The following is a 14,315-nucleotide window of genomic DNA, read 5'->3' on the forward strand; positions in this document are numbered from 1 at the left end:
ATTATTCAGAACATACCTTCAATCTAATTACCTGTAAATAACACAGACAAAATGATTAAAACTTCGGATCAACTATCTTTCCCAATCACATATACTACTTTTAGATCCTAGAATTAAAAAGATGGAGGCTAAGAGAAATGAAGTTAATATTTATTAAAGATCAGCAAATTATAACCTATACGTATTGTATTATTATCTCCCCCCGCCCTTTTTTTGAGACAGAGTGTAACTATGTCACCCTTGGTAGAGTGCCATGGCATCACAGCTCACAGCAACCTCTAACCCTTGGGCTTAAGCAATTCTCTTGCCTCAGCCTCCCAAGTAGCTGAGACTACAGGCGCCGGCCACAATGCCCAGCTATTTTTTAGTTGTAGTTGTCATTGTTGTTTGGTGGGCCCAGGCTAGATTCAAACCACCAGCTCCTGTGCTTGTGGCTGGTGCCTTAGCCGTCTGAGCTACAGGAACTATTATCCCCATTTTTCAGAAGAGGAAACTGACTCTGAGATCTATTAAGTAAGAGGCTGACCCAGGAAGATCACTTGAGGTCAGGCGTTTGAAACTAGCCTGAGAAAGATTGAGGAGCAATACGCCCCCACTCCAAAAAAAAAAAAAGAAAAAAGAAAAAATTAGCAGATGTCATGGCAGGAATCTATAGTCCCAGCTAGTTGGGAGGCTGAGGCAGGAGGATTGCTTGGGCCCAGGAGTTTACAGTTGCTGTGAGCAAGCCTGAGGCCTGAGTCCATGGCATTCTAGCCCAGGTAAGAGAGCGAGACTGTTTCCAAAAAAATAAAAAATTAAGTAACTTGGGGGTTTTTTGCTTTGTTTATTTTTACATTAAGTAATTTGATTATAGTCAACTTAGTAAGAGAAAGTAGGAATTGGAAGAACTGATTCTACCATATACTTAACTCCCGATTTTCTTTTAAAATGGTAAGATTCAATGATCAGAGAATTAAAGTCTATATTGGATATAAAGATGATAGCTTTGAATTCCAATTGTAAATTATTTCTATCATAGTTTTACCCTGAGAAATTTAAGTCTGAAAGAGAAATGGTTTAAAAATTATATAAGGCATCCATAATTCCATTTTCAGATTACCCTTTGGGGGTAAAAGAAAGATGTGCTAAAACAGATATAAGGAGACATTAAGAACACTATTACTAAAGGTTATACACAATTTAGGAAAAAAAATTTAAGGAACACAAACGTCCAGGTACAATTAGGCCAGTTAATAGCATAATGTCTAAGAGTATAGCACAAGAAGAAACCTACCTGAGCTTAAATATACACTCTGTTATCTGGCTATCTGCACAACTTTACCAGTTTATTTCTTTCTTTTCCTAAACTATACATTGCAAGTGATAATTAAGAGGTGGAAAAAAAACTAGCTATAATCATTATCACTACTACTATTAATTCCTACTATTAAACTAAGCTTGATTTCCTCCAGGAGTGTCTGATCTTTTGGCTTCTTTGTGTCACACTGGAAGAAGAGGCGTTGTCTTAGGCCACATGTTAAATACACCAACACTAACAGAAACTGATGAGCAAAGAAAAAAGGCCATGCATGATTGTGATATCCACCTCTACAGAGAAGCAAAAGTCTTCCCATAGTGGGCCACAAGTTGGACACCCCTCTTACTTAAAATCTCTGAATATATCTCTAGCCAAATTATTAAGACATACTTACAGCATAAAAAGCCTTTTTTCCTTTTTGGGACAGAGTCTTATTATGTTGCTCTGGGTAAAGTGCTATGGTGTCATCATAGCTCACAACAACCTCTAACTCTAACTCTTGGACTCAAGAGATCCTTTTTTTTTGAGATAGGAGCCTCAAGCTGTTCCCCTGGGTAGGGTGCTGTGGCATCACAGCTCACACCAACCTCCAACTCCTGGGCTCAAGCGAGTCCCCTGCCTTAGCCTCCTGAGTATCTGGGACCACAGGCGCCCACCAAAATGCCGGCTATTTTTTGGTTGCAGCCATCATTGTTGTTTCACCAGCCTGGGCTGGATTCGAACCTGCCACCTTAGCCACTTGAGCCACAGGTGCCGAGCCGGCTAGCTAGTCTTAAACTTAAGCTCTCAAATGTTTCTTCAGCCTCAGCCTCCTGAGTCACTGGGATTACAGGTATGTGTGTGTGCTACTGTATCCAAATTATACTTTTTAGATTGTATTATAACCACATTTACATAGCTATTTTCTCTTTTATACTGTGAGTCAATGGGAAGAAATTGTAGACACAATTCAGCGTGAATCTCCATTATCTAGGAAAGTGGCAGGAACTTGATGGGTATGCTATACATAGTTATCAAATGAATGACTCACTTTCTCATTGCATACATTATGTATAAGTTATGGGAAAAAGGAGTCTCTTACTTGACTTTTCTTTTCTTTCTTTTTTTGAGACTGAGTCTTTTACTTTGTTGCTCTTGGTAGGGTGCTGTGGTGTCATAGTTCACAGCAACCTCAAACTCTTGGGCTCAAGCAATTCTCTTGCCTCAGCCTCCTGAGTCCCTCAGCTGGGACTACAGGTACCTGCCACAACACCCAGCTATTTTTTGAGACAAGGTCTCACTTTGGCTCAGGCTGGTCTCAAAACCAGGGGCTCAGTCAATCCCCTGACCTTGGCCTCCCAGAGTGCTAGGATTAAAGATGTGAGCTACTGCGCCTGGGATCTTACTTGACCTTTCTATGTACTATTACTGTTCAAACATCTCATGACAGGATTTTTTTTTTTTTTTTTGAGACAGAGTCTTCTTTTGTCACCCTGGGTAGAGTGCAGTGGTGCCATTGTAAAACTCTTGGGCTCGAGCAATCCGCTGGGCTTGGCCTTTCTAGTAGCTGAGACTACAGGTATATGTCACCAAGCCTGGCTAATTTTTTTATTTTTTGTAGAAACAAGGTTCTCAATCTTGCTCAAACTGGTCTTGAACTCCTGGTCTCAAGCAATCCTCTACCTCAGCCTCCCAAAGTGCTAGGATTACAGGTGTAAGTAAACAAAGGGATTTTATTTTTTTATTATTATTATTATTTTTGAGACAGGGCCTCAAGCTGTCCCCCTGGGTAGAGTGCCGTGACATCACAACTCACAGCAACCTCTAACTCCTGTGCTCAAGAGAGTCTCCTGCCTCCACCTCCCAAGTAGCTGGGACCACAGGCACCCTCCACAACGCTGAGCTATTTTTTTTGTTTGCAGCCATCACTGTTGTTTGGCAGGCCCGGGCTGGATTTGAACCTGCCACCTTGGGTGTATGTGGCTGGCACCTCAGCCACTTGAGCCACAGGCGCCGAGCCAACAAAGGAATTTTAATAAGAAGCTCTTAAAACAGACTTTTTGCCTATAGTCCTTCCTAAAACAGTTTCTATCTACTCTCTTTAAAGCTTTTTAAACTTTATACTGTTTACTATTATTTCTTCAACTGATTATAAGCAAGCAAAATCACATATCAATTACTTAAATTATCTGCTTCTCCGAAGCATATAGCACACTCTTATGCCTATAACAGAGTGCCTATGTTTTCTAGATAAACAATAAAAATCACAGAATTTGGGGCAGCGCCTGTGGCTCAAGGAGTATGGTGCTGGCCCCATATACCAGAGGTGGTGGATTCAAACCTGGCCCCAGCCAAAAGCTGCAAAAAAAAAAATCACAGAATTTTAGAACTAGACAGGTAGATAAGACACTAATGCTTATGTGGGCCCAGGTTCAAGTAATTTGCCTAAATTCACAAAATGAGTTTACAAAAGTTAGATCTTAGGTCATCCAATTCCTAGTTCACAGCTCTCTCTATTTCTGTTAAGGAGTAAAGCTGCCTCTATGAAAAGAAATGAATACATCCACTTAGAAGTAACAAAAAGAACTTTTAAAAAACATATAAAATGATAGAAGCAATAAAAATGAGTATGTACGCACTATCTACTGCCCTGTACAGAGGAAAAACAGACTTACTCTGACAATGAAGAGCTCAGCACCAAGTTGTGCAGTTTGTTCTGTAGAAAGCTGCAAGTAAGCATAAAACAAAGTAAATGTCCATGAACTCACCAGTGTGAGTTCAACAGCACTCACTGTAACAGATTCTCAAGGTCAGACTAGACTTCTGTAAATCTGAATGCAGTCTGAATAAGCAGGCTAACAGAGAGGTTCACTAGTCTTTCTGGGGCCACAGATTTGGGGGAATGTAATGAGAAGCAGATGCCTATAGAAAATTATGCAGCAAGAATGCAGGTACCTTGGCAGCTAGGATGGAAATGATAGCCACTGCCATCCTTTGCATGTTTTGATCCTCATGGTTGCAGAGCCACTGCATGACAAGCTTGGCTGCTTCAAATCTGAAAACACACAAAGCGTTTCATCAACAAATTCTGGAGTACCAGCCACAATTTTCAGAGGTATGGGAAACAGATGCTATAATTTATTTTGTTATTTTATTTTTTTTGTAGAGACAGAGTCTCAGTCTATCACCCTCAGTAGAGTGCCGTGGTGTCACACAGCTCACAGCAACCTCCAACTCCTGGGCTTAGGCGATTCTCTTGCCTCAGCCTCCCAAGTAGCTGGGACTACAGGAGTCTGCCACAACACCCAACTATTTTGGTTGTAATTATCATTGTTGTTTGGCAGGCCCAGGCTGGATTTGAACCCGCCAGCTCCTGTGTATGTGGCTGGCGCCCTAGCCGCTGACCTACAGGTGCCCTAGCCCATACAGAGTCTTAATAAAGAATCATCTTTTACTCTCAACAAGAGGAAAAGACATGGAAGGCTTCTAAGTAGATATAATATAAACTGAGATATTTTACCAGCTGCGTTTAGAATAAACTTCAGGAGAGCAAGGACAGAAGCAGGAGAGCAGTTCAGAGGCTACTGTAATAAGTGAGGAGATAAATCACTTTTAGTTTATCTGAAGAGATAGAAATGGAAGTGAAGAGAAATAAGTCAAATTCTGGATATATTCTGAATACAGAGATGGATTTGCCAAAGAACTGAGTGTAGGAGACGATGGAGGTTGCTGTGAGCATTCTAGAGTATATGTGTATCTGATAATCTTACCTATAGTCTCAGCCTTCCAGACTCAGCTCACATATAACTTCCTTATTTTATTTTTTCTGAGACAGAGTTCATTATGTCGCCCTGGGTAGAGTGCCATGGTATCATAGCTTGCAGCAACCCCAAACTCTTGGGCTTAAGCAATTCTCTTGCCTCAGCCTTCCAAGTAGCTGGGACTACAGGCGCCTGCCACAACACCCAGCTATTTTTTGTTGCAGTTGTCGTTGTTGTTTCAGCTGGCCCAGGCGGGTTTCAACCCACCACCCTCGGTGTATGTGACTGGCACTGTAACCACTGTGCTACAGGCGCTGAGCCTTCTTTTTCTTTTTTTTTTTTTCTCTTTTTTTTTGAGATAGTCTCACACTATCTTCCTGGGGTTGAGTGCTATTCTATCACAGCTCATAGCAACCTGAGATTCCTGGGCTCAAGTGAACATCTTGCCTCAACCTCCTGAGTAGCTGGAACTACAGGCACCTGCCATGACACCCAGCTATTTTCTTTTCTTTCTTTCTTTCTTTTTTTTTTTTTAGTAGAGAGGGGGTCTTGCTCTTGCTTTGGCTGGTCTTGAACTCCTAAGCTCAAACAATTCACCCACCTCACCCTTTCAGAGGACTAGGATTATTAGGATTATAAGTACAAGCCACCACATCCAGCCAGATGTAACTTCCTTTGAGAAGGTTTTCTTGAGTTTATCACTGCCTTCTCATCAACTTGGTGCATTGTTTAGAACTCTTGTCAGAGATCGGTGATCACCTATAAACTCACCCAAATCCCCCATTGGCCTGTGACTCCTTGAGGGAGGGGACCATATTCTATTTAATACTTTTATGCTAAGCACTCAATACAGTGACTGACAAATAGTGTTTGATATATGTTGACTGATTATACTTGCATTGAGGTAGATCACGACTCTGCAACTTCCCTCAAATTTACTATTACCTTCTTTCTATTCCCAAGGCCATCTTTGATCAGGCCCATTATTGGTGCTGTTCTACAGTAAATTCCTAATTGGCTTCTCTGTCCCCATTGCTTTCCCTTCAATTTGTGCCTATATATTAGAAGTAAATAACCTTGTCAGAAGACACATGTAATATAGCCTGGTGGTGAACAGGACAGATTCCTGGGTGTTAATGATAATAATAAAGCAAATTATTTTATCATGTGAGACAATGCAGTCATTTAGAACATGATACATTTTAGAGTCAGCTGACATTCAAATATCAGTTCCACCACTTACTGAGTTCGGACCCTGGGCAAGTACCTTAATCTCTCTTAAGCTCAATATCCCTATTTGTACAATAACAATAAAAACCTATTCCATCGGTTTACCAATAGGTTTTAACAATAAAAACCTATTCCATCACATATAAGCTTAAGACTTAGTAGAGGACTTATGTAATAAACATTTCATAAAAGTTAATTTTTACTAGTATTATTAACTTCCTCTGTGCCTTTATTCAGGCAGTTCTCACAACATAAAACAACTCAACCAACTTTCTTTTCTTTGTTTTTGTTTTTGGAGACAGTCTCACTTTGTTGCCCTTGATAGGGTGCTGTCGCATCATAGCTCACAGCAACCTCAAACTCTTGGGGTCAAGCCATTCTCTTGCCTCAGCCTCCAGAGTAGCTGGGACTACAGGTGCCCACTACAATGTCTGACTACTTTTAGAGATGAGGTCTCACTCTGGCTCAGGCTGGTCTTAAACCTGCGAGCTCACGCAATCTACCTGCCTTGGCCTCCTAAGAGTGCTAGGATTACAGGCATGAGCCACCTTGCCCAGCCAACTCAACCAACTTTCATCGTCAAAGCAACATAGCAGGGGCAGCACCTATAGTTCAGTGAGTAGGGCGCCAGCCCTATATACCAAGGGTGGCGGGTTTGAACCTGGACCCAGACAAAGTGCAACAACAACAACAAAAATAGCTGGGCGTTGTGGCGGGCGCCTCTAATCCCAGCTATTCATGAGGCCGAGGCAAGAGAATTGCCTAAGCCCAAGTGCTGGAGATTGCTGTGAGCTGTGACACCACAGCACTTTACCGAGGGTGACAAAGTGAGACTCTGTCTCAAAAAAAAAAGAAAAGCAAAGAAAAAACAAAGCAACACAGTATGGATATAAAAAGTATGGGATTTGGAATAAGTCTGGATTTAAACCTATACTTTGCTATTTACCTTATTACCCTAAGTAAGTTACTAAACCTTTCTGTACCTCTATTTCCTCATCTATAAAATAAAGATTATAAAAGTAACAATTTCACAGGATTGTTTTGAGGACTGAATAAGCATACATAAAACACTATGGCACAGTTACTGACAATATTAAATGCTTCATACATATTAGTTATCTTTATGATATCAAGTACCATCACTAACACAAAGTCTTTAATGATCATCAATCAGATGAAATCTTTCCTTCCTTGTGTTAGAGTACAATGAAGTCCATCGATACCTCTTCAATGGAAAATTCTGATTATGGAGCAGCGCCCGTAGCTCAGTGGTTAGGATGCCGGCCACATACAGTGAGGGTGGCAGGTTCAAGCCCGGCCTGGGCCAGCTAAAGGAAAAATGACAATTGCAACAAAAAAATAGCTGGGCGTTGTGGCGGGCACCTATAGTTCCAACTACTTGGGAGGCTGAGGCAAGAGAATCACTTAAACCCAAGAGTATGAAGTTGCTGTGGCTGTGATGCCATGACACTCTACTGAGTATGCCATAGTGAGACTCTGTCTCAAAAAAAAAAAAAAAAAAATTCTGTCTCATGTTCTACTCATTCAGTCATTCATTTATCCATCAATTAAACATCCATTCAAGCACAAGAGACAAAGAGATGTACGAAGCACAACCTCTGACCAAAAGAGGGTCAGTTCTAGCAGAGTGCACTGGGGGCTGTTTATAAAGCTTTATGGGAACAAAGACACACCCTCTTGTTTATATATAGTCTATGACTGCTTTTGATGTACAATGGCAGAGCTAAGTAGTTGTAACAGAGACCCTTTGGCCCTAAAATATTTACAATCTAGCCCTTTAAGAAAGTATTTGCTGCTTGGGCGTGGTGGCTCACAACTGTAATTCCAGCAGTTGGGAGGCCAAGGTGGGTGGACTGCCTGAGCTCACAGGTTCAAGACCAGCCTGAGCTAGAGTGAGATTTCGTCTCTAAAGAGCAAAAAAAAAATGTCGGTGTTCTGGCAGGTACCTGTAGTCCCAGCTGCTTGGGAGGCTGAGGCAAGAGAATCGCTTAAGGCCAAGAGTTAGGGTTGCTCTAAACTGTGATGCCACAGCATTCTACCCAGGGTCACAGCTTGAGACTATATCAAAATAAATAAATAAATAATGATAAGAGGTATGTTACAGTCATAATTCTAGTTACCTACAACTAGAAGACCAGAGTCTTTCAACATTGCAGTTATTTAGTCACAAAATCACAGCCAAGATAATAAATCTTCATATACCCTGGTTTCTTCACCTTTTGAATGGGGATAATAATGCTTATAGCTGAAAATACTGTATAGATATTCTAAAAATTATAAATAATGTAAGTTCTTAAGCAAAGGATTATGAAAACGGGCCAATTGCTTCCATATATGTCAAAGCACCAAATTAGAGAAAGTAGAGGGTGGCGCCTGTGGTTCAGTAGTAGGGCACTGGCCCCATATACTGAGGGTGGTGGGATCGAACCCACCCGGGCCAAACTGCAACAACAATAACAAAAAAAATAGCCTGCCATTGTGGTGGACGACTGTAGTCCCAGCTACTCAGGAGGCTGAGGCAAGAAAATTGTCTAAGCCCAAAAGCTGGAGGTTGCTGCAAGCTATGACATTATAGCACTCAACCAAGGGTGACAAAGTGAGACTCTGTCTCTATTATAAAAAAAAAAAAGAAAAAGAAAGTAGAGTGTTCTATAAGCAACCCACAGTCCAACCTACTTAGTTAATCTTACACCAGCGATATCCTAAAGCTAAATTGTAAAAAATGGCCTAAGACAGATTTTGAAAATTCTGTTTTGCTCCATTTTAAGTTCTAGGGCTATCACTTGCCTGTTAAACGGAACATCTTGGAGGATCCGGTCACTGCAAAGCGAAAGGAGGCAATTCTTCTGTAACTAAGGAATCAAAGGGAGAAAAAAAGTCGTAAGTAAAATATCACTTTGTTATCTTTTCTTTGTTTTTGAGCCAGAGTCTTGCTCTGTCACCTGGGCTAGAGTGCCCTGGCCTCAGCCTAGCTTCCAGCAACCTTAAATTGGATTCAAGCTATTCTCCTGCCTTCAAGTAGCTGGGATTACAGGCCAGCTAATTTTTTGGTTTTCGGTAAACAGGGTCTCACTTTGCTCAGGCTGGTCTCAAACTCTTGAGCTCAAGGGATCTTCCTGCCTCGGCCTCCCACAGTGCTAGGATTACAGGGGTGAGCCACCACACCTGGCCGCTCTGTTATCTTTCAACCAAAGTTAGTTTCTATAAAGAGAGGAAGAAGACTGAGGAAACACCAGTTACTTCTTGCAGCCTGTGTTCTGCCCATCTACTATTTTATTTCTTTTTTCTTTTATAGTTCAGAGTTTCATTGGTTGTGTTGAAGATCAACATAGACATTTCTTTTTTTTTTTTAATTGAGACAGAGTCTAACTATGTTGCCCTTGGTAGAGTACTATAGTGTCACAGCTCACAGCAACCTCAAACTCTTGGGCTCAAGCAATTCTCTTGCCTCAGCCTCCCTAGTACATGGGACTACAGGTCCCTGCCACAACACCTGGCTATATATATATTTTTTGTTGTTATTATTTATTTATTTATTTTGGCTGGGGCTGGGTTTGAACCCGCCACCTCTGGCATATGGTGCTGGCGCCCTACTCCTTTGAGCCACAGGTGCCACCCCTGGCTATATTTTTTGTTTTTTGTTTTAGTATGCCCAGGCTGGGTTCAAACCCACCAGTCCCGGTGCGTGTTACAGGTGCCCTACCCACTGAGTTACAGGTGCCACCCCTCAACACAGACATTTTAACTCGTAGAATTAAAATTTTTTTCTTTTTGAGACAGAGACTCACTTGTCGCCCTCAGTAGAGTGTCATGCCATCACAGCTCTTAAACTCTTGGCTTAAGCCAGTGGTTCTCAACCTTCCTAATGCTGTAGCCCTTTAATACAGTTCCTGTGGGTCACGACCCACAGTTTGAGAACTACTGGCTTAAGCAATTCTCTTGCCTCTGTCTCCCAAGTAGTTGGGACTACAGGCACCTGCCACAACACTGGCTATTTTCTTTTTTTTTTTTCCTCAAGGCAGAGTCTCACTTTGTCACCTTCAGAAGTGTGTTGCAGCGTCACAGCTCACAGCAACCTCAAATTCTTGAGCTAAAACGATTCTCTTGCCTCAGCCTCCCAAGTAGCTGGGACTACAGACACCTACCACAACACCCAGCTATTATTTTGTTGTAGTTGTCATTATTGTTTAGCAGGCTCAGGCCAGGTTTGAACCCTCCAGCCTTGCTGTATGTGGCCGGCGCCTAATCACTGAGCTATGGGCCCTGAGCCCAATACAGATATTTTAATTCGTATGATTCTTAACATACATACCCAAAAATCTAAAAGGTCATTTATTATAATTCTTTTTTTTTTTTTTGTAGAGACAGAGTTTCACTTTATTACCCGCAGTAGAGTGCCGTGGCGTCACAGCTCATAGCAACCTCCAACTCCTAGGCTTAGGCGATTCTCTTGCTGGAAGTACAGGTGTCCACTACAACACCTGGCTATTTTTTTGTTGCAGTTTGGCCAGGGCTGGGTTTGAACCTGCTACCCTCGGCATATGGGGCCAGCGTCCTACTGACTGGGCCACAGGCGCCGCCTTATTGTAATTCTTTTTTAAAACAATTATTTCAGTGACTTTCCAGCTTAAAATTTAGAGGCAATTTTTCCATAAGAGGATGTCAAGTACCAATACCTTGAAATGTTGCTAAGCTGTTACACAAGTCCCACGAATTCCCAGTTTATTACTATATACATTACATACTCAAATTTTCAGTCTTTCACAACATATTACAAAGTTATTCGAAAAACAGACAGGACTACCACAACCAAAGATGTCCTAGAGTATACACAATTCCGACAGGGAGAGCCATGATCAAGGCAGTGGTTTTCGTTAGGAAACAATTCTACTAAAAAACAAGGGACTAGAAAAAGTTTTAACGGTTCAAGGCATTAAATGCAAGACTGGGACTCCATATTGCCATTTAGTATGCTCTGCATTACAGGATATAAAAACTAACCCCCCATGGAATGTTAAGCTGACCTCGAGACAGTCAAAATCTCCCATAATTCAACATCCTGCACTATTTTCTGGTTACACACACACAAAACAAACAAACAAATAAAAAAGCAACCAGCAAATGATTTCACCTCTTTAAAAAAAAGTATTTATGGGTGGCGCCTGTAGCTCAGCCCCATATACCAAGGGTGGTGGGTTCAAACCTGGACCCAGCCAATCTGCAACAAAAAAATAGCCAGGTGTTGTGGCGAGCGCCTGTAGTCCCAGCTACTTGGGAGGCTAAGGCAAGAGAATCGCCTAAGCCCAAGAACTGGAGATTGCTGTGAGCTGTGATGCTAGAGCACTCTACCATGGGCGATAAAGTGAAATTCTGTCTCTATAAAAAAAATAAAAAAATAATAATAATAAAAATAATAATAATAAATCTACTTTCCCTTCCTCACAAAGCTTTTATTAAAAAAAAGTATTTACTTGGGGCAGCGCCTATAGCTCAGTGGGTAGGGCACCAGCCAAATACACTGAGGGTGATGGGTTCGAACCCAGCCTGGGCCAGTTAAACAACAATGACAACTGCAATGAAAAAGTAGTTGGGCATCATGGCGGGTGCCTGTAGTCCCAGCTACTTGGTACGCTGAGGCAAGAGACTCACTTAAGCCCAAGAGTTTGAGGTTGCTGCAAGCTGTGACTCCATGGCACTCTACCCAGGGTGACATAGTGAGTCTCTGTCTCAAACAAACAAACAAAAAAAAGTATTTATTTACTTGGCTGGGTGCAGAGGCTCATGCCTGTAATCCTAGCACTCTGGGAGGCCAAGGCAGATGGATTGCCTGAGTTCACAGGTTTGAGACCAGCCTAAGCAAGTGCAAGACCCCATCTCTAAAATAAAGCTGGATGCTGTGGTGGGTGCCTGTAGTCTCAGCTACTCCAGAGGCTGAGGTAAGAGAAATACTTGAGTCCAAGAGTTGGAGGTTGCTGTAAGCTGTGACACCATGGCACTTTACCAAGGGCCACAAAATGAGACTGTCTCAAAAAAAAAAAAAAAAGTATTTACACTTAAAAAATGGGATGAAGTGGGATTCCTGCTTTTTTTTTTTTTTTTGAGACAAGAGTCTCACTCTGTCACCCTGGGCAGGGTGTCATAGCTCACAGCTACCTCAAACTCTTGGGCTCAAGAGATCCTCTTGTCTCAGTCTCCCAAGAAGCTGGGACTCCAGGAGCCTGCCATAACACCTAGTTTTTCTGTTTTTTTTTAGTAGGGATGGAGGTCTTGCTCTTGCTCAGGCTGGTCTGGAACTCCCAAGCTCAGGCAATCCACCTACCTTATCCTCGCAGAGTACAAGGATTATAGGCATAAGCCACCCCCCTCTGCTACCAGTAAATCTTTGGTTTCCTGGTTAGCTACTATGGCCTGTTTTCTTTTTGGTTACACACTTTTGTCTGAAGATTTATCCTTTGCTGCTGCCTTCTTTGGTTTTGTTTCCACTTTTGCAGGAGTACACTGAGCTGACAACTGTGCTAATCTCCTTCCTCGTGAGCTCTTCCACCACTGCACCTCGGGCAGAGCTGACCTTCTTAGGTATCTCAGCAGTGGGCAGGGTCCTGCCTGGTGTCTGTGGTCTGCTGTGTTCTGAGAGCCTTTGCAAAGCTTGGTTGCCTGGCTACTGCCACTTCTATTGCTGCCCAAGCAGCAGAGACCCATGGCCCTACCCACCTACTACTGAAAGAGTGACTTCCCCAAGCTGGGGTCCAGGGAGTCACTAAAAAACAAATAAGAGAAAAAAGACTGACTTCCACTGGACCCATTTACGTTTTCTTGCACATGTGTTTTGTCTTTTCCATCAGAAGATAAATAGATAACAGGATAATTCCAGCTAATCTCCCTCCCTTCTCGTGGCTTATAAAGTAATCTTGTCTTTTCTGTTTAAGATGGAGAGGATGGCAGAAACAGTGGCTAGAAAGTTTTGCCTGGTGACACAGCATCAAAGAATCTAAGCCAGCTTCTTAGAAGACAGTCTGACTCTAACCTAGAGTACATGGGGCTAGTGTTCTACACATTAGCCTCTAAGTAAAGAGTGACTAGTAGACTTGGCTCTACCTTCTAAATAAACTTAGACCAGTGCAATTAAGTTAGAGTAAATGACGACCAGGTGCGGTGACTTATGCCTGTAATCCCAGCACTTTGGGAGGCCAGGCAGGTGGATCACCTGAGCTCAAGAGTTCAAGAACAGCCTGAGCTAGAGCAAGACCCCCATCTCTAAAAATAGCTGGATGTTGTTCCTGTATCTGGAGTCATGGAATTTAGCACAGATACACATAGTTTGAATTCAATAAGAAAATGCTAAACTTAACTGAACAAATGACTAAATAGGTAACAGAAGTTTCACTGGCTTACTGAGTCTAAAAGCACCATGGGCAAATATGGAAAAGATGAAGACTTTCACAGTAGCCTTTAGGCTCTGTCCAGCTAGAGTTTTGATTTTGGAGTCTGTAATCTGAAATATGTAAGTATTCCAAAATTCTCTAAGCTGACATTCACCAAATCTGGCCCTGATCTGGATATTGCTGGCCGTCTCCTACACTTTCCATCCTACACACCAGTCACAAGCAACTTGCCCTTCCTGGAATGTCCTGTGTGTCCCATATAGGTCCACGGCTGTTCTGCTTTTCTCTCATGTGAAACTATACTCATTTTTCAAGATGTGACTGAAATACCACCTCTCCTCTGTCCATATACCAATCCAGCTAGTAGAATTAATTATTCTCAAGTTTCTTTGGCATTTAATTCAAATAGCTGAAGAGAATTTACATAATAGCTTACTGTAATCCAACTTTCTAACTAATCTGAGTTCCCAGGGGCTTTTTAAAGAAAATGTTTTTCTCAACTATTACAGAAGAATATTTATAAAATATATGTAGGCATAAGGTAGTGCTTCTCAAACTTTAACGTATAAACAAATTGCCTGAAAACACTACACTGTACCCCATGATTGCATTAATGTACACAGCTATCATTTAATAAAAAAAAAA

General features: G+C 41.8%; 1 protein-coding gene across 2 annotated transcripts in view; it reads right to left on the bottom strand.

The window, feature by feature from the left end:
- Window positions 1-14,315, bottom strand: part of ZYG11B (zyg-11 family member B, cell cycle regulator) — an 83,913-nt gene that overhangs the window by 27,403 nt on the left and 42,195 nt on the right. For both annotated transcript variants that reach the window (XM_003799918.3, XM_023519161.1), the window contains exons 6-8: window positions 9,076-9,140; window positions 4,232-4,331; window positions 3,952-4,002 (exon numbers count right to left, since the gene is read on the bottom strand). In XM_003799918.3, coding sequence (XP_003799966.1) covers window positions 3,952-4,002; window positions 4,232-4,331; window positions 9,076-9,140 — 216 coding nt within the window. The remainder of the gene's footprint in view (window positions 1-3,951; window positions 4,003-4,231; window positions 4,332-9,075; window positions 9,141-14,315) is intronic.

This window comes from Otolemur garnettii, unplaced genomic scaffold, assembly GCF_000181295.1.
Source record: "Otolemur garnettii isolate 467f Iridium unplaced genomic scaffold, OtoGar3 scaffold00159, whole genome shotgun sequence".
In the NCBI taxonomy this organism is placed as follows: domain Eukaryota; kingdom Metazoa; phylum Chordata; class Mammalia; order Primates; family Galagidae; genus Otolemur; species Otolemur garnettii.